At 42.3% G+C, this 25,221-nt stretch overlaps 1 protein-coding gene across 1 annotated transcript in view; it reads left to right on the top strand.

The window, feature by feature from the left end:
- The window catches only part of LOC134528837 (BRD4-interacting chromatin-remodeling complex-associated protein-like), a 242,869-nt gene extending 223,932 nt beyond the window's left edge, over positions 1-18,937 (top strand). The window contains exons 8-9 of the mRNA XM_063362503.1: positions 15,217-15,297; positions 17,324-18,937. Of these exons, the coding sequence (XP_063218573.1) occupies positions 15,217-15,297; positions 17,324-18,937 (1,695 nt within the window). The remainder of the gene's footprint in view (positions 1-15,216; positions 15,298-17,323) is intronic.
- Positions 18,938-25,221: the final 6,284 nt, after the last annotated feature.

Here is a 25,221-nt window from a genome sequence, read left to right as displayed (position 1 = left end):
GGAGGGCAGCTGAGCTGTGCCTGTGAGATGTTGGAGGGCAGCCGAGCTGTGCCTGTGAGATGTTGGAGGGCAGCTGAGCTGTGCCTGTGAGATGTTGGAGGGCAGCCGAGCTGTGCTTGTGATCTGTCTGAGGGCAGCCGAGCTGTGCTTGTGAGATGTCTGAGAGAAGCCGAGCTGTGCTTGTGATCTGTCTGAGGGCAGCCGAGCTGTGCTTGTGAGATTTCTGAGAGCAGCCGAGCTGTGCTTGTGATCTGTCTGAGGGCAGCCGAGCTGTGCTTGTGATCTGTCTGAGAGCAGCCGAGCTGTGCTTGTGATCTGTCTGAGGGCAGCCGAGCTGTGCTTGTGATCTGTCTGAGGGCAGCCGAGCTGTGCTTGTGATCTGTCTGAGAGCAGCCGAGCTGTGCTTGTGATCTGCCTGAGGGCAGCCGAGCTGTGCTTGTGAGATGTCTGAGAGCAGCCGAGCTGTGCTTGTGATCTGTCTGAGGGCAGCCCAGCTGTGCTTGTGATCTGTCTGAGAGCAGCCGAGCTGTGCTTGTGAGATGTCTGAGAGCAGCCGAGCTGTGCTTGTGATCTGTCTGAGGGCAGCCCAGCTGTGCTTGTGAGATGTCTGAGAGCAGCCGAGCTGTGCTTGTGATCTGTCTGAGGGCAGCCCAGCTGTGCTTGTGATCTGTCTGAGAGCAGCCGAGCTGTGCTTGTGAGATGTCTGAGAGCAGCCGAGCTGTGCTTGTGATCTGTCTGAGGGCAGCCCAGCTGTGCTTGTGATCTGTCTGAGAGCAGCCGAGCTGTGCTTGTGAGATGTCTGAGGGCAGCCGAGCTGTGCTTGTGATCTGTCTGAGGGCAGCCGAGCAGTGCTTGTGAGATGTCTGAGGGCAGCCGAGCTGTGCTTGTGATCTGTCTGAGAGCAGCCGAGCTGTGCTTGTGATCTGCCTGAGGGCAGCCGAGCTGTGCTTGTGAGATGTCTGAGAGCAGCCCAGCAGTGCTTGTGATCTGTCTGAGGGCAGCCCAGCTGTGCTTGTGATCTGTCTGAGAGCAGCCGAACTGTGCTTGTGAGATGTCTGAGAGCAGCCGAGCTGTGCTTGTGATCTGTCTGAGGGCAGCCCAGCTGTGCTTGTGATCTGTCTGAGAGCAGCCGAGCTGTGCTTGTGAGATGTCTGAGAGCAGCCGAGCTGTGCTTGTGATCTGTCTGAGGGCAGCCCAGCTGTGCTTGTGATCTGTCTGAGAGCAGCCGAGCTGTGCTTGTGAGATGTCTGAGAGCAGCCGAGCTGTGCTTGTGATCTGTCTGAGGGCAGCCGAGCTGTGCTTGTGATCTGTCTGAGGGCAGCCGAGCTGTGCTTGTGAGATGTCTGAGAGCAGCCGAGCTGTGCTTGTGATCTGTCTGAGGGCAGCCGAGCAGTGCTTGTGAGATGTCTGAGGGCAGCCGAGCTGTGCTTGTGAGATGTCTGAGGGCAGCCGAGCTGTGCCTGTGAGATGTTGGAGGGCAGCCGAGCTGTGCCTGTGAGATGTCTGAGGGCAGCCGAGCTGTGCTTGTGAGATGTCTGAGAGCAGCCGAGCTGTGCTTGTGAGATGTCTGAGAGCAGCCGAGCTATGCTTGTGAGATGTCTGAGGGCAGCCGAGCTGTGCCTGTGAGATGTTGGAGGGCAGCTGAGCTGTGCTTGTGAGATGTCTGAGGGCAGCCGAGCTGTGCTTGTGAGATGTCTAAGAGCAGCCGAGCTGTGCTTGTGATCTGTCTGAGGGCAGCCGAGCTGTGCTTGTGAGATGTCTGAGAGCAGCCGAGCTGTGCTTGTGATCTGTCTGAGGGCAGCCGAGCAGTGCTTGTGAGATGTCTGAGGGCAGCCGAGCTGTGCTTGTGAGATGTCTGAGGGCAGCCGAGCTGTGCCTGTGAGATGTTGGAGGGCAGCTGAGCTGTGCTTGTGAGATGTCTGAAGGCAGCTGAGCAGTCTGGTGTGATTGAGAAAAAAAAATGTATAACATTTTTATATACCATATATATTTTAATAAAAAAGATAGAAACCAAGGGAAAAATGCAGATAGTGATTCAAGAATTAAAACAGAATCTATTGTGAAATCTCAATCTAAAATTAATTTCATAAGTCTAAAACTTTTTCTTTAATGGTGTCTTTTTTGGTATACCATTTTCTGATAACTTAAAATGTAAACTAGTTTTTAGTTTCGTAATATCACGATAATAACCTTCAATCTGCCTGACAATACATATTTTTTACATTCAGGTAAATCCTTGTCGTTTAGTTGTAACCGGTGTTGCCCTTTTTACAAACATTTTAATTTTTTCTGTATTATACTATCATTGGATGGAAATAATATGTTAATTTGTGCGGAAATAATTATTATTTAGTGCATTATAAGTATACGTATCCAGGTTAAAAAAAAATATTTGCATCCAATAAATTATTAATCTCGAGGCCTGTTGACTCGAGGTTTGTTTAGGTTTGAATACTATGTTGCCAAATCATGCATTAATAAATAAGAAAATAAAATTTGTTTTCGGTATTTATTCTACATTAATTTTATTTTCATCTCTTGATTCCGGGGGACAAGGGCCAAGTAAGGTTATTCTAATTTCTTGCTTGACCTGATATTTTTCACCCAAGTGGTATTTAGCGAGGGATTGTCTTGGGTTGCTTGTACTCTTATAACTTTTGAACTTAAAATGTTTCCTTCATTGTTATAGACATTTCGCATATCGCCCTTTTTCCACAATCATTCCGCAGTAAACATGTCATTCGACTCCTGGTTTTAGCCAAATATTTTCATGTAAACAAATTAGTATTTATCGAAATAATTTTGGTATGGAAAAAAAGGAAAAAAGCACCTTCTGTATTTTGTACAAGATGTTACCTCGGGACCTTGAGAGAGAGAGAGAGAGAGAGAGAGAGAGAGAGAGATAGTGAGAGTGAGAGAGAGAACCTCTGTAAAATCACGAATGCTAGTCGCAAAAAAAACAACACACAGATATTTCATTGAGTTGTAATAATAGTGCTATATAAACTTAATCGCAAACTGTTATGGTTCCTTTTCATTATCTAACTTCATTTACTTCCTTTATTCAAAAAAATGATTTTATCTACCAAAATAATGCGACTAAATTATGTAGCCTACAAATAATAAATTCTACTAAAATCAAAGAATTTTAATGATTTTGTTGTATTCGCGAAAGCTCAATCTATATTTGATTCCTCAGGTGAATATGTTGAGTTACAATTCAGATAGTAATAAAATATTTCTACAAAATGCGATATTGGTTTGTGATTTCTGAACTCTCGCAATTGAATTGTGTACACAAAATCAACATTACAGACACACAAGCTAACGTCAGTGTTGTAATGTTACGCAATTTTAAGTGAATAAACAAAATGTCTGTGATAGATGTTTTAAGTGTTAAATCATCAAAGGAATTTTAATGAATACAAAACCTAAATTTAATTACAGAATTTGATAGAATATTAATTTATAGTCTCACTTTAAAAGAAATCCGGTTAGAGCGTCTTTAAAATTAAAATTGTTGTAATACGAATTGTCTATAAAATGTTATCTAAGAATTGTAAGAGTTCCCGAATAGGTGTGCTCTTTAGAGTCAATATAAAGCCGCTACTGTGTCGCTATAGTTACATCGGGAGTCTGGAAGTGGATGTCTGGATAAGAATACTAAGAAATACCCGAATTTCTGTGAACACATGTACAGGACCACAAATAGAACCACGGTTGTGATAGCCTAATTGCACAATTGCTCTAGTCGTCCTTTCTTTACTCACTAGTTTTGGGTAGATTTCACAATCGTACACTATGGTAGCAACCCAATAAAGAAACATTACCACTATTTCTGTGAAGCTACGTAGTAAATTCTCAGTATCTATGTTTAACTTGAATAAGTCGTGTAAAGCAGACAGCACTCTAAAAAAAATTTGTACTTTTACAAGGGAAATTCTTGGAAACCCTGTTTCCAAGGATATTTCTTGAAAAACTACAAGGCAGAGCCTTGCAAAATCGCACATGGTACAAGCTCTGCCCTGTAGTTTTACAAGTAATATCCTTGGCAACAGGGTTTCCAAGGATTTTCCTTGTAAAATATACAAAAATTTCTTTCAGTGAGTATTTTCAGTTTAAAACATAATAGGAAATAAATATTCTTAAGATGAATGTGTGATTAATTAATAGCCTATATGAAAATGTAAAATGATTATTCAACAACATTACACAATTACCACTTTAGGACACTCAATAATAATTTCGGTATATATTGATCACTAATAATAATTTTTATCCTGAATTATTACGTTAATAACTTATACAAATTTAAACAATTACTACTAGGTCGTTAAGGGAGTTTTACGTGAGAATTACGCTAGCTAATGCTAGAGACATCTTAGGGTAATCAAACTTCCAAATCTCAAGACTACGGTTGTGGTTACGCCTATAAAAAAAATCATATATTTTACGTTTACAGTGCAAGCAGGAATTTCTGTAAAATAATCAGGCTAATATCATGAGAAAATATTTCAGCCTAAACTATGTATTGTTCAAACACATTAGCTCCCAATAAATGATTGTCCAAATCTATAATTTCACAAAAAAACAAAGGAGTCTATCGTTAAATTAAACTTTCCTTGAATTGGAGAACACGAAGAGATCCTCTATGTATGTCACCTCGAAAATTGTTCCGTTTAAGACTTTTCACGGCACAATGACGTCATGGATTGTAGGTAACTGTATCGCTGGGATCCAATCTGTAGCAAACGATGACACTTCTTGACTGGAAAATATCGTCACAATTCGTGTTGACGAACACTTATCTAGTCAGTGTCTTTTGAAACCACAAATGTTCCTTCTCCCATGTGCTTGAAAATGACCGTGGACAAACTTCGCTGTATATAAACTAAAATTCTTCATAAAATGTAATTATCACTTGAGACAAGAATGCTTCGTTCTTAGAACATGAAAATTAAATTTAAACTTCCGCAAGTTAATAATGGCCAAGATCTAAAGCACTGCGTTAAATATTCCATAGCATAGTTCGTTTAAAAACAACTTACTGATATGTACATCTAAATCGATTAGTTAAATATGTATAGTCATCGATCAACAACAGATTAACAACAGGGAGTAGAACAGGACCAACCCAGTGCAATCTGTTCTCATGGGGATCGTTACATTACTCCTAGCTGTCAGCTTTAACGAACTTTTCTCTGCTTCTTCAAAATAAAAGTAGGTTGTTTGTGGATTTACTTAAAAAATAATAATTTTAAAAATCCGTTTAGAAACTATTTAAAAATTACTGTTCCAGATTTTAAAAAAAAAAGATCATTAAATAGCTTTAAAAAAAGTATTGTTTTAAAGCTCTTAACACGGTCTAACATGTATTGCATTTGTATTTTGTGTGCGCCTGCTTGAATTTCTATGTAGTGTGCTTGGTAAATTAATTAATTATTTGCGTTGATTTTTGAGACAAAGTACAGTAACTTGTAGAATAAAATTTTAATTACTTTTAGGTGTTAAATTTTCACAAACGAATGTGAGCAGTAAAATAATACACTTACGTATATTTATCTGGTTTTTTTTAATAATGGCAAACAGCGTGCTCTGCGAACGTAAAAAATATATATAGCCTATATTAACTTGGTTAATAGCCTGAAATGGAAGATGAAACTGTTCAGAATACCTATCTGAGTAAATGCTTTAAAAAGGTTGTTCAATTTGTCTCGTTTTGTGTGTCGTTTACGATGTGCGGGATTTGTAATATGAATTCATGAATAGAGAGGTTAAAAATATATGTTACTCGTTACACTGTCCAGCCAAATGTGATGGCGACTCGCCCATATAGTTGCTCACCCATTGGTAGGGCCATGAAAATTTCGCGAAAAGATACCGAGAGTAGCTGGAAGTTAAAACACTGTAGCATCGTCTGTGTTTCGTGATTGGGTGAGTTACTTTGAGGTGCATGTCGATTGTTACAACAATCAATCACACTAATTCAGTGTGGAAGCAAACTCGTCCTTAGTGGCTCGTGCAAACAAGGCAACGACTTCTCTCGCAAACGGCTGCCAATCAGAAGGAAGAACCTGCTGGTGTGGGTACCTATACCTTGTTGCAGTCTAGTAGGCGTTCAGATTTTTTCGCGAAAATTTCCTGGCCCTAGTCATTGGCCATCAGAAAAGCGCGGATCATGGTCTCTGAAAGAGTTAACAGCAGACTGCTACCAGAATAGCGACTGGACCTTCAGTCAAGTTCTCTGAAGTGGCAGTGCGTCGCCTCGCGAGGTTTCGCCCGCCGAGAAGTTTGTTTGGCGCAGACTGTACCGTGGGCTCGGAATAACTCGTGCAGTGACTGACCGACCAGTTCGGAAATGTAGTCGTGGGCGAGTCTCTAGCCACGGTTTTATGACAAAACAATCTTACACTACGTAATTAAAACCGTGACGTTTATTCCATATTCAAGCCTCATGAGTAGAGTCCCGGAAATTTCGCGGATTCCTCTGGCCTCAGGATAGAATTCAAAGTTATAGGTGTGCTCGACCCATGTTTACTTTCCCATTGGTTGATTTCTTAGCGAGAACATTTTTATCCTTGTTAGTTGGCACTACCTGATTCGCTTACTTCTCTCCTAGCTGGACATCGTTGGCTCACGGTCGTAGAGGGGCGTGTCCAGATAACTGCGGTCCAATCATGAGCACAGTGCGACAGTGTGAAGGTTTGCATTCTAGCTTGCGACTAAATGAATCCGCGAAATTTCCGTGGCTCTACTCATGAGTAGAGACCCGTGAATTTCGCGGATTCAATGACCTCCAGGATAGACTCCAATATCCTCTACACACTCGGGCAAATGCCAACTGTTCATTGGCTGTTGACTTGTGAGTCGTCTCGACTGGGTGGCCTGTGATTCGACACTTCTATGAGTGAGGGTCTCTAATTGGCCCTCAGTACTCCAGATTAACAGAGAACCACTGACAGAAGCAGCACTAAGGTATAATTATTTGAATTTAAGCATAACACGAAATGAATCCGCGAAATTCACGGGTCTCTACTCATGAGCCTGAAGTGTACTTCGGCCACATCGCCCAATGACGTCTTGGCGCGGCCACCGGCTTCCATCCCTCCGTTTACTCTCTCTCTCTCTCTTTCTCTCTCTCTCTCTCTCTCTCTCCTTTCTCGCTCCCCTCCCGGCTGAGCGCTGCGCAGGCGCGCTAGGCCTGAGGCTATACTATTTAAGCCCAGGAGAGCTCAGACTCATACTTATTTGTCGTAAATTTTTGGCGGTTCAATAGCTTTCAGATTGAGTAAAACTATAACTAGCATGTAGGATTCGACGATACGTAGGCAAGGAGCGGCGTGGTGATATGAAACGAACATGGCTAGGGACACCTGTATTTCGCGAATACATTTCGTGTCAAGGTATGTCACAAAACACTGTAGCTTTTTCTTAGAGTAATGGCGAATCGTGTGCGTGCAGCAGTACGGTATCCACATTCCCATTGGCCCCGTCAAGTGCGGAAAAACACCTCTCGCCGACCACAGCCAATAACTACAAGAAAAAAACTACGGTGTTTTGCGATGTACCTAGACACTAAATGTATTCGCGAAATAGAGGTGTCCCTAAACATGGCAAGTATTTAATTATTCTGTTGTTCGCGGCAGACGGTGGCTCTGCGTAACCATGCGTTAGAATATAAATTTAAAGTACTTCTAAATTCATCTCTCGGCTGCCACCTTATGAAAATTTAAAGTTTGGGTTGACTTGTTATTTTTGTGCAGTTAGCTCGGTGCGGTGAATCCGCCTTTGGGAACGTAGCCCCATGAAGTTGCCATGTTTCGTCAACCTGAGCCAGGTTCGCGTGGTTTGACTTTGTTTTATGTGTTCACTCATGATTAGGAACACCTGCATTTCGCGATTTCATTTCAGGTCAAGGTATTTCACAAAACACTGTAGCTTTCTCTAAGAGTCATGGCAAATTGTGAGGGTGCAGCAGTACGGTGACCACATTCTCATTGGCCCCGTCAAGAGCGGGACGACACCTCTCACCGACCTCAGCCAATAACCACAGGAGAAAAGCTACAGTGTTTTGTGAAATACCTTGACACGAAATGTATTCGCGAAATACAGGTGTCCCTACTCATGATGCTTGCCCCGTGGCAGGATAACTTCTAAATGGTATGAACTCATTTGCCAGGCACTGGCCACGCACCAACTTGCCCGACACTAGCTGAACTCATAGATAAATTAACGTACAATGTAATTTTTGCGACGGCATTACGTCTACCATATCGAAGTAATTTTTAAGGGACCAGCGAATGACCTCGCTTTCGGAAATTTAATTTTCTTAGTGAACGGGAAATACTTTCTGTTGTGGTTCGAGCCAAATATAACAATTATTTTTATATAAAAAGAGCGGCATAATAACGTTCCGCGTATTATGATTGCGGTGATGGGCATTTCAATAACATTACATTCTCTTGTAAATAGAAATTTATAACATTTATCACAATGAACCAATATTCTATCAAGTAGTCCCAATTTTAAAACACCCAATATTTCATGTTCCTTAACTACAGCGCTGAACCATTTTTTCAAATTTTTATAGATACATTTATTTTATTTTGTTATTAACGTTTTCACCTTGTGCCGGCGGGATAATTGGGGCTAAGCGCATAAAAGCATGTCCTAGGAACACCAATGCCTAAAGTTTGACTCGTACCCTCAAGTACAGAGTTAGAAGTCTATCGATTTTTGAAGTAGCTGGGCTTCTGGGTTGTAGCCGTGTCCTTGGCAAATAATTCACTGACGTTTCGGTCGAAATTGCAGTCGCCATCATCAGGGAGCAATTACCTACAGTAGGTATGATGATGGCGACTGCAATGTCGACCGAAACGTCGGTATTCGCCAAGGACACGGCTACAACCCAGAAGCCAAGCTACTCCAGACAATGGCCGTGAAAGCCTGCGAACATTATTCTATCGGTTTTTGGCAACTTAAATAGTTTCATCGCGTCGTTTGTTTTCCGACGCTCCCGCTTCAAGCCTGCAGTCCGGGGCGGGCGACCTACGAAACTGCACAACACACTATAAATAAAAGGCGCCCACATTCATGGCACACCCCGTATTCCGACCCGAGTCCATCAAAAGGCACTTGGCGACTCAAGCTACGGTCACCTGAAACAGTTCTGTGAAATATCGCTCATGTGTGGTCAATTCAGGTCGCACATTCTGATTCCACTGTCTGCAGTCTTTTTAAAAAAAAATTGGTTGTCTGTAAAGTCGGTTTACGGACGATAGTTTAACGTGACAACGTCATAACAAAACATTGATGAATTGATTGCATTGTTTTATGAATAAAATTGAATCATTTTTATTGAATTATCACTATTTTGTATGAATACAAAGAAGGAGTGAAATGAAATCTACAATTTAATTGATAAATTTACTTTTATTTGCACTCATTAATTCAAATATTTTATTACTTTAACGAAGAGATTATTTTAACTATAACTTTCATAAATGTTTGCTATTTAACTTCTTCCAATCTGTGTTATTCTGTTAAGTATAGGACGATGATAGGAAAAGTAGGAAACGAATGGGAGTGTTTCAAGTTTAATGTGGCCTCGAAAAAGTCAAATCGATGGTTGTTCCAATCGAGTGGAAGAGAGATAGATGAGGCGCAAGCGTACAATGAGCGTAACGGGACACCGCGTAACGGGACAATGTGCGTAACGGGACACTTTTTCGTGCTTGCAGCCGGCGTTTATCGATTTATTAGACGTTGTCACGTCAACAGGCTTCGTGTATTTAAAGGCAGGCAAAATAATTAATCCCTAAAATAAGGATGGCATATTTTGTTGAGTCTACATGTAGGACCTACCGCAAACTATCTATAAGGCCAATAAAAATTATTTAAGAACGAAATATACATTTATTTCCCACTAGAAACATTTAGTTGGTTATTAACTGTCGAATTTAATTGTACTGGCCTTTTTACACAAAAAAGCATACCCTCGCCGTAAAACCCATAAAAAACACATCCGCCATGCACGTTAGAAGTGATAGTGCAAGTGATAAAGGACTAAGAATGACTAAGAATCTGCGCAAGTATGCAAGTGAGCAAGTTTACAAGTGAGCGAGTGAGGAAAATGTGCAAGCATGTCATCGAGCGCCTCACTCCTCAGAGCCATTCCCCTATCCGCCTTCGAGTGCCACACTCCTGATCGTTGCAGTTTTCTTCGCCCTGCGAGCATTACGCTGTCGTCACGCTGATTACGTCATCGCCTGGACTAAACTTTACCGGCTATGAAAAAGTTCCAACTCATAAATTGTATAATTGTTACATCATATATATACATGCCGTTCGTTCATTTGGACGATTAAATGTTATTACAAGCTTCATTTGCTTCTTCGTGGATTTTCTACGATGAGAAAGTTTCTTGGAACACTTAACGCCAATTTCTTCAAATCGCTGTAGCGTGGCAACTAGAGAGCTGATCCGAAGAACACAATTAGATGCAGTGAGGGGTTTAAGGCCAGTCTACAATTGCGATGTCCTAAATTGTGTCCGACAGACATTGACCGCTAAAGGCCCGTCTACAATAGCAATGTCCTAAACCGTGTCCGAAGGACACTCGTCGCTGATTGGTCCACGTGACCTTCTGACGTCATGCGTCAAGTGGGCGAAGGTCCGAACCTACCTGGTCCGAAGACATTCGTCAATTTGAACTTTTTGTCCCAACCTGTGTACTTCGGACACAGAAAAAGAACAGAACACTCACGATATTTGAATTTCCGGTTCCCGTTTGAAAACGTGGTGTTTGTTTTTGTTATTGAAGGAAATGGAAGGTGTTGTAAGTCAAGAAGAGCCACTTTGCCTTACTGAATAAATATATAATATTGAACTCCCACGACTTTCATAAGTTCAATCTCAAACTACAAAGCATAAAAACAATAAACAAAAACATTTTGTTTTACACATTTATTGCGCTTTGGTGACAATTTTATAAATCAATACATTCGGACATCGGACATCGCAATTGTGGACAGGGCAGTTTTCGGTGAGACAATGTGACGTCACTCACATTCTGATAAGGACACGGACCACGCACAGGTTCGGACTATTGTAGACGGGCTCTAATTGTTTCACGTGTCCCTTTGACGTCATGGGTGGTGTGGGCGATGGTCCGAATCCCCCTGGTCCGAATACATCGGTAATCTTCAACTTTTTGTCCCAATCTGTGCCCTTTAGTAACATAGAATAACACTCGCGATATTTGCCCTTACCGGTTCCTGTTTCAAAAAGTTAAACAGAAAAAAACGTACAATGTGGTGGGAACAGGAATCCAAGAAGACCAAGGCGAAATATTGATTAGTGCTGTCCGTTTGCGACCGGCATTTATCAAAGGTCCAAAACTCATTTTCATTTCTTTGGCCGTGTGATTAGAATTGATTTACCAGTATTTGCTTTTGCCTTTAGCGAATAACTAAATATTACTGAACTCCCACAACATTTACAACTTGAACGAATACTCTAAACAGCTGCGTACTCGTAATTTAAAATGCTTGAAAAGAAACAAAAACTTTCGAAAAAAAACACGTTATTTTGGCGCTGTATATTTACTGAGCTCTGGCAGCTACTTTTTAAATCAGTACAGATTGTTACGACCTACGGCCGGCATTCTCAAGATTCCCCTCCCACATGTGCGCCCTGTCAGGGTAGGGTGGGAGAAACTTCCAGTTAGATTTATTTACATACCAGAGCATCATTTAAACAGAACTGCTAGGGATCACTCCCTGTTGTTTGGTCGGGAAGGTGTTGGTGCTTCGACAATGACTAGCGGCTAGGGTATAAATAGGGACCTGAAAAATTCGTGGTTTCGATGACCTTCAAGGTAGTCTACGCAGTCATCTGTACACTCAGGCAAATAAGGCCAGTTCGTTGGCTGCTGACTTGTGAGTCGTCTCAACTGGTTTGTACGTGATTTGTTACTTCTTTGGTTGAGGGTTTCTCATTGGCCCAGAGTCGCCCAGACGAACAGTGAGCCAATAGCAAAAACAGCTTAAAGGTATATTTGTATGAATTTCAGACTATCGCGGAATGAATCTGCGAATTTTTCCGGTCTATAGGTATAAATAAGTACAGTCGGACTACGCTACGGGGACGCACCACAAAGCCGAAATACCACAACGCCGAACGTACAATAACGCCGAAAATCATATCATACATTAACGCCGAAAAATGTCATTGCAGGACTGCCACAAAGGTTAGGTTAGGTTAGGTTGGCACACAAATTCATTCAGTTGTTATTCATTTTGCTCCTGTGGTCCCCCCTCCCCGCAGCAACATTTTTCGGCGTTACTGTATTTCGGTGTTGTGGTACACAGCAGTTTTCTAGCTGTCGGCGTTGCGGTCAATTTGGCATTCGGCGTTATTGTACGTTCGGCGTTGTGGTGACGACCCGTACGCAACTGCAGGCAGGGCAGTTCTTCGTGCGACAGTGTGAGGTCGTCGACTTGAGGATTGTGGACTCGGTTGCCCTGTCGAAGACGTGTCTTCACTGTTTCGTAGTCCGTCACGTGACAGTTGGCAGATAAGGAGGACGAGGACCGAGCGAAGAGGCAACGTGGTTATCACTCTGTTATCATATCACCAGCGCGCGGGGCAGCCTATGCATCAGGCGCTGCCGAAATATACATTATAAAACATTCGTTTTGACGTGACAACGTCTAATAAATCGATGAACGCCGGCTGCACGCACGAAAAAGGATGACTCATTGTCCCGTTACGCTGTGTCCCGTTACGTTCATTGTACGCTTGCGCCGCATCCATATCTCTTCCACTCGATTGGAACAACCATCGATTTTACTTTTTCGTGGCACATTAAACTTGGAACACTCCCATTCGTTTCCTACTTTTCCTATCGTCGTCCTATCCTTAACAGAATAACACAGATTGGAAGAAGTTAAATAGCAAACATGTACAAAAGTTATAGTTAAAATAATCTGTTCGTTAAAGTAATAAACATATTTTAATTAATGAGTGCAAATAAAAGTAAATTTATCAATTAAATTGCAGATTTCATTTCACTCCTTCTTTGTATCCATACAAAATAGTGATAATTCAATAAAAATGATTCAATTTTATTCATAAAACTATGCAATCATTTCATCAATGGTTTTTTATGACGTTGTCACGTTAAACTATCGTTCGTAAACCGACTTTACAGACAACCAATTTTTTTTTTTTTTGCTTGTGTGTATATTTAAATGGATACAGTGCCGGTAGCCTCGGACTTTCCTCAAGATTAAGATACGACCAAGGTCGCTATGTGGTGTTTTAGGCGGTAGAACACAGTGCCTGAAAATTGTGACGAAATGTTAACTAAACATCGCATTATCAATCATAAAAAAAAGGGGGGATTGTCTGTAAAGTCGGTTAACGGACTATAATTTTACGTGATAACGTCATAAGAAAACGATGAAAAATTGCATACTTTTTAATTTTCAAATATTATTTACAGTTTTTTGCAAATTTGATTTAAATAATTTGTTTAAATATAATCACGAACAATTAGTTAAAAAGCCCGGCTTAACCTGTTTGATATTATAGATTATCTCGCACGGTGGTTGGCCGGTTTTTGCACGCTCGGCGCAGGCTGAACGTGACAATTTTTCGTGCGTGCAGCCGGCGTTCATTGATTTATAAGACGTCATCACGTCAAAAAAAAATTAAATATTAAGTCTGTTCAAGAAGCGACTTGTGTGCGCGTACATTGTCTCAAATGTGATGTTTTATTTAAAAGTTCTATAGTAAAAACTGACCGAATCACATTTTTTTAGGTTTAACATTTAAATCCCTATCCCGCCATTTGGTTGTAATACAAATAAATAATAGCCGCACCTGTTGGAAGCCAAGACGCCAACGTTTATTTAATATTTGCTACTTAAAGCGCTGGAATTGCGTATATGACAACAGTGGTTTTGCTGATGGCTGGTAGATGGTGAATCTAATCCACTTAGAGGACATTTTGTCATATTTAATGCATAAGTAGTTTAAGCTAAAACAAAAGTTTTTGCATCGACCAAGGATCTAACTGAGAACAGGAATCGATTGAATCAACCAATATATTAATAGATTAATTTTTTGATAACTTTAGTAAATTTTTCAGATTTTTTTTAGGATAGCAGTTAAAAGGTTTTCAATATGGCGGCCATAATGGCCAACAAGATGGCGGATGCTACGCCATAGTGGTGATTAACACTTCTACACTCTAGCGAGTATAAATTAAACCAAGATGTCGGCATGCACTATAACAGACGGTGTGCGCACTTCTAGTAGCAAGCACTGAAAACAAAGTTGTCGGCAGCGTACTCTTGTAGACGACATGCACAATACGCGACACTAACACTTTAAGTAGCAAATGTTCAAATCAAAGATGGCGGCTTGGCCTCTAACAGGTGCTGATATTATTCCTTCGTTTTAAAACATTTACAAGTCCAAATATGTGTTACTTTTACATAGGCCTATATTTCATTTAATTCTAAGAATGGTGTATGTCTAAGGGCATGCATATTTCGCGAAAAGATTTCGAGACTAGCTGAAAGTCAAAACAATGTAGCACCGTCTGTGTTCCGTGATTGGGTGAGTTTCTTTTAGGTACATGTCGATTGTTACAACAACAATCACATGAAGTCAGTGCGGAATCAAACGCGTCCTGAGTGGCTCGGTAAATCAAGGCGACGACTTCTCTCGCAGACGGCCGCCAATCACAAGGAAGAAACCTGTGGTGCGGGTATACCTTGCAGTCTAGTAGACGTTCAGGGTTTTTCGCGAAAAATGCCTGCCCCTATGTATTTCTCGATGGCCGTGTTGTAAAATGCGTATGTTTTCTATACCAGAGGATTCTATGGCCACCTGACGTCACAATCCGGGCACCAGGCACCTCACTGCTACTTGTGTAGCAGGAGGAACATTTATACAGCCTCCTGCTTGAGTTGTGAGTGAAAATGCTTCGACTTTTCTATATAAACATTTATTTATAAAAGGTTGTGCTAAATAACCAGTTCCACTTGTTTCAGAGTGAACACTATCGATGCAGGCCTCTGCATATTGCCTGTCTTCGGCAGGGCTGAGTGCCATTCTGTTTTGGGCGAGCACTTACCCGAATGCTTCCTCGAGTGAACAAGAGGGTTGCAGGCTGTTTTCACGAGTGAGTGATGTGTGTTTCAGGTGGAGCTGGTGCACAGGAGAGAGAGCCTGAGTGACGAGTACACTCTCATGGACATCGCCTACATCTACACGTGGAAGAGGGTGAGTTGTCCTCCAGCTCCTCTGGGTCTTGTGGTGGGACGTCACGACAGCCCCTGCTAAAACAAAACAATGTAACCGAACACTGCGTTCAAACCAGTTGTACAATAAACTTAAATGGTTTTGACGTGACAACGTCTAATAAATCGATGAACGCTGGCTGCAAGCACGAAAAAGTGTCCCGTTACGCACATTGTTCCGTTACGCTTTGTCCCGTTACGCTCATTGTTCCGTTACGCTGTGTTCCGTTACGCTGTCGGCGATTGCAGTAATAATAGGTTATGTTACAATTGTCTAAAAAATTAAGTTGATTCATATAATTGATGATAGATATTTGATTACGGTTTATTTATATGAAAACTTGTTCATAATTATATTTCAACTTTATAGCTAAACGCCAGTTTTTAAAATTAATTACAAGTCATCTACACGTGAACTGTTTCGTCGACTGTTTATAAAGTGAAGTGAAAAGTTAATGTGGTTTTCATTGCTTATTACAACAACATTTTCGGCAATAAAGGTTAATTATTCTTGCATTTTAAAAATCTGATTACTAGTATAATTTCAAGTATTTTTTTTCTTTTATTATTAAAATAAAAATGATTCAATTTTATTCATAAAGTATGAAATCATTTCATCGATGTTTTTTTATGACGTTGTCACGTTAAACTATCGTCCGTGAACCTACTTTACAGAGAACCAATTTTTTAACTATTACTAAAACTTTTCAAAGTTTCCTTAGTAAAGATACGTGTTTATGGGGTTGGCAAGGGGGAAGCAACTAACTACCAATCCAGAAATTTCGTGGAGGGCTCGCCAGCTAAACTTATAAACCTTCAAACCAGCCGCTTTTCGGACTTTTCAAACCATCGGCAGTTTTGAGAAACAAATGTAAAACGTTCCCTCGAAATGGGAACCTTCCTGAGAAATAGGGAAATTTTATTACTTTTTGAGGACTTTCGAATTACTTTGTAAGGCTGAACTCACCAGAATGACCTCTTGTTGTATCCGACTCGCCATCAACGTTAAATCTCAAAGATGTAAATACTTTTAGTAAATTAATTTTCAAAGAAATTGTATAAATCTTTAATACTGTAATCAGCATACTATTGCAGAAATATATGTTGGTTTATTACTTAAACTTGTAAAATATTTAATATATATTTGCGTTAAAAAATTTGCTTTATATCATTTCTTTAGAAATCAAACACAGCAAAAGACAAGATTATTGAAGTATGAGCCAAAAATCTTTACGTTAATGCTTTCTTTTTAAGCTAACAAAATCATTATTTACACAACAAATAGAAATTTAAGTTTGCCAAACTGAATCTTTAAGAAATTTAAGATATAGTTATATTAAATATCAGTAAATGAAATGTAAAATTTAGGTGAAATTTCTTTAAGCAAAAAAAAACATGTCACCTGGAAGTCACACGTAGTCATAGTCGTGATACATTCGGAACAAAACAAATGAATATTTTAGCAACTATATAATCATTTAGTAGCTTTAGTAACCATACTGATTACCCAATGTAGGCAGTTGAAACCAATTGCTAACGTTCATAGTTACTGCATTTAATTGGCTCTCTCATTCTAGGGGCATGCAGATTCCGCGAAAATGTTTCGCGACTAGTTGAAAGTTAAAACACTGTAGCACCGTCTGTGTTTCGTGATTGGGAGAGTTTCTCCCAGGTACATATCGATTGTAATAACACCAATCACAGTGATTCAATGCGGTAGTAAACGCGTCCTGAGTGGCTCGGTAAGTTAAGTCAACGACTTCTCTCGCAGACGTCCGCCAATCACAAGGAAAAAACCACAGGTGCGGGTATGCCTTGTTGCAGTCTAATAAGTGTTCAGATCTTTTCGCGAAAAATGCCTGCCCCTACAGTGATTACGTAGTGCAAGATTGTTGAGTTTGGTTGCGGATTTTCACGTTTCTGTTTTGGATTCAGAGTGTCACACATGTATGACTGGTTTTGCATGGTGAGGTGCTAGGTTGAACGTGTGGGCGCGGTGTGTGCTGCAGAACAGCCCCATGCGGTTCTTCTACCGCATCTACAAGCCCTCGGCGGCGGCCGAGCAGGACGAGGAGCGACAGGCGGCCGGGAGACACGCGGCCAGGCCCGGCAGGCCGGCGCAGGCCGCAGACTCCTCGCTGGAGCCCATGTTCACGGCCTTCAAGACCCCGTCTCTGCCGGCGCCTTCTAGCTGCGGCCCGCCGCGGCCCGCCGCCGACTGCCGCCAGGACATGGAGGTGAGCTCCACCAGCTCCTCGCCCGCCTCGCCCGCCTCCCCCGCCTCCCCCGCCTCCGCGGCGGGCGACCTCGAGCCATCGCCGGCGACCACCGCCCCTCAGTCGTCCTCCGCGGACCCTGCTTGTCTCCCGAGGCCGGCCGCGCACGACGGCGGCGAAGAATCCTCGGCGACGACGGAAGGTGCGACGTGTGCGAACGGCGTCAGGCCGGAGAACCTGACCAACGGCAGAGCCCCGACGTCGGTGGACAGTTCCTTCGCGTGCGAGGGGAACCCGGCGGCGCAGACATCCGTCCCCAAACATGCCGTCACGATCACGCCCGTCGTGGCCGTCAAGCTCCAGGCGTCGCCCGCGTGCGCCGGTGCTTGCTCGTCGCGCTCCGTCCCGGCCGAAGGCGCGCACGACGACTCCGAGACTGCGGCGGTTTCCAAAGGCAGGAGCGAACATTCCCCCAAGGTCGGTAGAGCCTCGCCCGTCGCCGCGCGGCCGAACTGCGCCAGAGAAGAGACGGAGGCGGCGCCGCAGCTGCTCAACAAGCACCAGCAGGTGCTGAAGAAGAACGACGAGATCGCCGCCAGCTCGGACCCGCTGTCGCTGGTGAGGCGCCAGCTGTGCAGCAGCGTGGGCGAGACGCTGCGCCGCAAGCTGCTGCAGCACGGCGAGGACCGGTGCTCGGCCAAGAAGCGGCGGCCCGGCAACCACGTGCAGGACGGCGCGAACTGCGTGGCGCGGGGCGGCCTGCTGGCCGCGGCGCCGCAGAAACGACTGCTGCCGCCGGCGCGCGAGGAGAACGGCAAGAGCTCGGCGAAGCGCGACAAGCGGCCGCCCGCGGCGGTGGCCGTGCCTGCGTCCAGGAGCCTGCTGCTGCCCGCGGCGACCATCGCGGCGCGCGGCGTGACCTTGACCGCCGGCTGCCCCAAGGCCCGGCCCTGCGGCGACGACCCCCGGGCCCTGCCGCGCCTCATCGAGATCCACGCGCCCGCCGCGGGGCCCGACAAGCGCCCCCCGCGCACCCCCACCCCGGCCGTGGCCCGCGACTGCGAGGGCGCGCTCGACCTGTCCGCGGCGCCGCGGCGCGCCAGCACCATCCTGTCCATCGCGCAGACCCTGGCGCGCCGCCGCCAGCAGGCCGCCCCCGCGCCGCCCCCGCCCCCGCCGCCCCTGCGCGTGCCGCCGCCGCCCGCCGCCGCGCTCATGTTCCGCCAGCAGCTGGAGCTGCAGCGCCTGTGGGGCGCGCCCGCCGCGTGGTACGGCGGCTCCGCCAAGCGCCTGGAGCAGCTGGTGCGCAGCCTGCCCCCGCGCTTCTTCCCCTTCGGGCCGGGCGCCACCGGAGCCACCGGCGCCACCGGAGCCACCGGCGCCACCGGCGCCACCAAGAAGCCCTGAGTCCGCCGGCACCGAGCGCCCGATCTGTCCAAAACCCCACCGAGCAGCCTTCCCCGCCAAAAAACATCGTTAACTTCCCTTTCAAAGTGTTCAACCAACTGGATAGTCCGATGTTTTTATACTGGTGCGTATTTTACTATTGAAATACTTAAGTTGGTGAAATTTTTTTTGTGAAAGAAAATTTCTTGGTTTTTACATTTGTACCGGAATCTGTACGACTTGAGTGTAATTTACTCGTGTGTATAAATTCAGGATTGTTCTGAAATAATTAACTCAGATTTAATCTCAGACAGGTTTAAGAGCTGCAGCCTGTTTTGTGGTCACGTGACGTCGCCTGGATGTCACATGAGTGTCGACATGGCTTGCTTTGTGCATCATGCGGGTTGCTCGACTACGAGATACGGGATTGCGAAATTGTAACGGTTTGGGTTTTTTTTTAATATATGTTTTTAGAGGTATGCTGTTTTTGACAGTTTTGGCGCTTGGGAGATGTTTTTTGTTGCTCTCACTGCAGGTTAAGCGGGATGAATGCATGTTGTTGCGGGTGCAGAAACGCCCAGGCTTCAGTGCAGACTGCACAGACAGTTATTGCGGTGTTAACTGTAAGAAAGTGTACGGAGGCGCAACTGAGACAGATGTCCTTCAAGTGGTGCTGTGGCAAGTCTGACGGTTGCTTCTTATGGCTGTCCGTCGATAATGCACGCTGATACAAGTCAAAAGAGTTCTATTTTAAAAAAACAGAGTAGTTTTATACTCTTGACTCTTTTTATAAAAACAACTATATTTTTCCATAAAATACACTATGTTACATCATATGGTCTCACCTACTTTTACACGGAAATAAAAAAAAAAGTTGTTATGAATCATTAAAATCACAAGAATTACATGTATTATGATAATTTTTTAGTACAAAGTAATGTGTCACCGATGATCGGATAATTTCATTTTTTATAATGTCAACCTGTGATTGTAAAACCTTGTTCCTTAAATACTGAGAGAAATGTTTTAATACTCTGGTATCGCTAAGTGATTGTTTGTAATTGTTGACTAGAATTAACAATGGGTAGGCTATTTGTAATAAAGTCCATAAAAGCGATGTATTGATAAGTGTGGAATTTACATGACTAAAATGAGTTAATAGCGGTTTTATAATAACTAATTTAAACGGGAAAATAATGGTATTTAACGTGTTGCTGCTACCAAATGGTTCTAAATACTGCTTACTTATATTTAAAAGGCCCAAGTTAACACGAATTTTTAGGGATAGAATGATCGAGTTCAACTTCTTGAATGTAAAATTGTGAACTGACAACTGACCAGCCAATTAAAGTGCCTGTTTCTGGTCTTTAGAAACATTTCTGTCCTTTAAAAAAAATTGGATAAATTATTTAATTTCAAATGCCAGCTTCTGACTACTTATATTAACTAAACATAGTAATCAACCATCAGTTTGAAAAAGTTTGCATTATGGTTTGACAGTGTACTTCCCATCAGAATGAAAGAGGTAGACAATGAAACATCGCATTTATGGCTGTTTCGTGAGAAACAGAGAGGGAAGTGGTGATAAACTGGGACGAGGCAAGGAGAGGTGGTAAAACAGACAAGACAATGAGTGGTGGTAAGCCTGGGACGAAATAAGGAGTGGTGGTAAGCCTGAGACGAAACATGGAGTGGTAATCCTGGGAGGAGACTAAGTTTGGTGGTAAAACTGGGAAAAACTGGGACGTGACAAGGAGTGGACGTAAACCTGGGACGAGACAAGGAGTGGTGGTAAACCTGGAACTAGACAAGGAGTGGTGGTAAACCTGGGACGAGACAAGGAGTGGTGGTAATCCTGGAACTAGACAAGGAGTGGTGGTAATCCTGGGACAAGACAAGGAGTGGTGGTAAACCTGGAACTAGACAAGGAGTGGTGGTAATCCTGGAACGAGACAAGTCTCTCATGTTTCAGCAGGTTTGCATGCATTAACGGTTTAACTAGATATCAATAAAATTCATGATAAAAATTTCAAAGGGAACTTAACATTCATTTCCCATCACCTCCAGTTTGCTAAAACATTTCTTTTAATGTTTCTTAGTATATTTATGCTTATAAATGATCTTAATATTAATCATTGTTGACTGGCGCGTGGTGGCAAGCGAGCTTGTTTCTGCTCACAACTGTACCGGCTGGTTTTTGGCAGACATACCAGCCAAATGTGCGTTAGCTGTCACTCATCTGTCACCACAACTCACTCTGACTGCTGGTACACTCACTGGTTATGTCTAGCACTCAGGTAGCAGTGGCGAGTGTTCACAGTCACAGAATTTGCGATCGTTGTGCTAACTGCCAGTGCTCGCATAAGTAGCTGCATGTGGAACATCCTGTGGCGAACAGCAACTCAAGTTTCAACTTGTTTATAGAATTATTTTGTTTCTAGACCTACGGCACATATGTAACTGTTAATTCAAACAAATATTTGAAGCCGAACCAAATTTAACACTGTTCTGCACAAGGCTAAAATGGTAAAAATACAAATCCTCAAATGCCTCGAAGGTGGTTGCAGGATAAAATCGCAGAGAGATTGCACTGGCCGTACTGAAAAAGGCAGGCTTAATTGGGCTTAGTATCTTAAAAAAAATGGGTCGCAACTGAAAATAATTACAAACCAAAATGACGGAGGCAAAACTAATGAGGAATTCTTAAATGCTTTACACCTCATAACTTTTACCGCTAGTGTACACACAAAAATCATCATGACTAAACACATATTTCCCAAAACAATTCCATAAAAGTCAAAATCGGGAGCCACAGAATAGATTTACCAATTATGTTTCTACAAAATTACTAAAAACCTTTTAAAAATGTACTTTCCGTTACTAGTGGCAATGGTGTCTCTCTGCTGCCTTAATTTCTCTTACCAAAACTCTTGAAAGGTTAAGCATAGAAACGAAATTGTAACACCGCAAACGTTTTTTAAACCAAGACTTGGTGGTTAAATAGCTCGTCGTCACCGCGGCACAAGTATGGGCGTCTTTCTTCTCTCACTTCAGTCATGAGGGTTCCTAAGTTCTGGAACACTTGATTGGTCACCCCAGTTTAGATGAACGATTCGGCTCCAGTCAAAATAAGGCAAATGCCACACGTTTAGAGTGCTTGCGAGTCCGTGGTAAATGAACTGTGCTCGCCAAAGCAACAGTACAAACAGCTATTTGAGCGATTGTGTCACTGAAGAGTCACTCTTTCGTAACGTGTAGTTTATGTAAACTTCATGTGGTCCAGCGTAGTTCTCGGCCTAAAATAACGTAGTAACGTAAGTGCACTAAAAAAAGGAGGTTTGAGCAAGTTCTCATAAATCAATGTGCCATTACTAGAGACCTGCAAAATTCGCGGATTCATTCGGTGATAGGCTAGAATTCAAAAACATATACCTCTTAGATAATTTTTATATTGGCTTTCAGTTCATCTGGACGAATCTCAACCAGTTATTAACCCTCAACCAAAGAAGGATCGAATCACAGACAAACCAGCTGAGACGACTTACAAGTCGGCAGCCAATGAACTTGCGTTATTTGCCCAATTGTACAGGGGTATGTGCAGTCTATCCTGAAGGCCATCGAAACCGCGAATTTTGCAGGTCTCTAACCATTACAACTTTTTAGGTTGATGTCACGTACCTGCTTGCGTGCCAACTCGGTCATCAGAGGCGAACAAGTCCGTAGAGCTCTCTCGCTGTAGTGGCCAATATTAAAATATAAATTTTCTCGTGATTTAACTAAATACTCTTAACATCTGAGAACGATCGCAAACAGCAAATCAAAAGCTGAGGCAAAACAAATTTAAAGAACATAAAATTGGGCTAGAATATTACTAAACTATTTTTTTTTAATTTTATCAAAAAATGTAATTATATATAAATTATAATTAACATCAGAAACCATTACCAAAAATTAAGGTGGTAACCTGATTAGTTTGGCATGACCGCGCTCTTCTAGCCTATCCAAAGTCGCGCGACGGTCTCCAGTATTCATCGTACAACTATCGTACAATTATCCATATTCTCACAGCCACAGATCAAAGTGCACCTTATAAAAAGTACAGTATGTCCATAAAATAATGTCTCAGTTCTAATTTTTAATAGTATCAACTGTAAGCGATGTCGTGTTTTGGTTCAAGGTCACGATTAAAAAGTAACTCGAGCAGTTTTAGATCAGCGGATACGCGGGTACTGCTTTTGTTGTTTTATCGCTAGCAGCGCCACCTACGCAAAATGGCGATTAGTAGAGGGTGAACGTGTAAATTTTATTTGGCAGGAAAATGAAGTCCCTCCCCAATGGAATCCATTTGTACGAGAAAGGTTAAAATTCGAATTCCGTGACCGTTGGATTGGTCGTAATGGTCGACCTAACCGAGCTTTTTTTTCTCTGACCTCCAACTTCACCTGACATAGCGCCATGCGATATTTTTTTTTCACCTTTGGGGCTTTATAAAAGATCCTGTCTGCGTTCCGCCGATACCTAATGAGAGTTGAGACACACAATTTACGAGGCTATTGCTTCCATTACTCAGGACTTGTTAACCGAAGTGTGGGAAGAAGTGGACTTTAGTTTGGATGTGTGCCGTACAACTGAAGGTGCACATATTGAACATTTGTAAGTAAAACTAGGTTAGTTTACCTTCAATTTTATGTATGATTTGTTGTAAATAGTTTAAATTAAACTGTTATAATATACCATTAAAACTAGGGCATTCTTTTATGGACATCCTCTATATTAAACATTACAAAATAAATGTACCATAGGTAAATTAAGTACACATATAAAGAAACCAATGGCCTTTTAAAATGCGGCCAAAAAATATTAAAATATGACCCAAAAAAAAACAAGGTAAAAGTTAGGCCAAAATAGCAGTACATAAGTGAGGTGGACCCCTAGCGACTCAAGGCAGAAGTTGTAACTCGATAAAAGGGTATCTTCAAATAAAATATGTTTTTGTCTCGTGCATGCATGCAAAATAATTTTGTTTCCAAATAAATTTAGTTTATCCAAGATATGTCCTGCTACAGCAACTAGATAGAATATTTGGTTCACTAAATGCATTTGCCTGTACTTTGTTAAGTAGAAACATGTCGCAGCTTTATACGCCAGTCATTTCACGCTGCTATCAGTTGTTACCAAAATGTACACTTTCAAATTTCGCTATAATTAACAAAACACATTTGAGTAGAAAATAGGTCATGGCTTCCATAACAAATAATTGAAATTAAATTTTGTGGTAAAATTAAGAGTTGTAAATACATGCTTCAATGGCGAAAACTTATAACTGCACCTTAGAATCCAGTATTCTAATTCCATCGTGATACAAAATGTGAAACTTGTAGAAGTATGACAAAGATATGTCAAGTTCAACTAAAATTTTAACTTTTTCACATTGTTATAAATTATTAGGAACGATGTTTCTATGGTTAGGTCTAGGTTATAAGCCTATCTTAATTTGTATCCTTATTTTGTTATTATCACGCTTCAAAATATTTGTACTTCCCGCTCTGTCTGTGAAGTCACGAGAAGAAGGTATACTCCCAGTTGTAACTTTAGAGGGCTCTGCGTTGCAGTCGGCCTCATAATGTCAATGTGGTTTTTTTTAATGTGATATATAGTTCTAAGTTAAAAAGGAAAGATAATTGAGGAAAATATTTTTCCAGGGCCCTCATTTTACTTCAATATTCACCTTTTTGAGAAGTATTGTCTTCACAATTATTCTTTCCTCTTCAATGGCTTCATTATAAACAATCCTATATTTCTTAAAAGGTAAGAGAAAATCGTAAATATTTTCTACGTATAAAAGAAAATTCGTTTTAAATATCTGTTTCATCATCTACAAGATATATTTTGTTATATATATGGCAAATGGCAAATAATGAAAATTGACATTTTCCCTGGTTGGCTCAAAGGCTAACTGAACTCGCCAGTTCATTTGGAAATTTTACTATACAGGCCTACCAGTTATTACTTTCTGGTTCCCGCTTTCCTTTTCGCTGCCAATGCCGTGTAAAGACTAATACAATTGTATGATGACTAGTCACTATGACCCCATTCCGTAAGCCCGCAAAGAACAGCGAATCAAAACACCAAACCACATTGACATTAAGAGCCGAAGCCCTGTTAAGACATGGAGATGTGGTTGTAAGGTCCAGTGGTGATGAGTCCAGCAGTCTGGCCTGGTCCTAGTGCAAGTAGCGGCGATGTGTGGATGTCGAGCAGCCAATCAAGAGTCATGTCCGGAGACTCGTTGGGACATGGACGCC

Source organism: Bacillus rossius, chromosome 2, assembly GCF_032445375.1.
Source record: "Bacillus rossius redtenbacheri isolate Brsri chromosome 2, Brsri_v3, whole genome shotgun sequence".
Classification (NCBI taxonomy): Eukaryota; Metazoa; Arthropoda; class Insecta; order Phasmatodea; family Bacillidae; genus Bacillus; species Bacillus rossius.
This window is presented reverse-complemented; position numbering and strand designations above follow the sequence as displayed.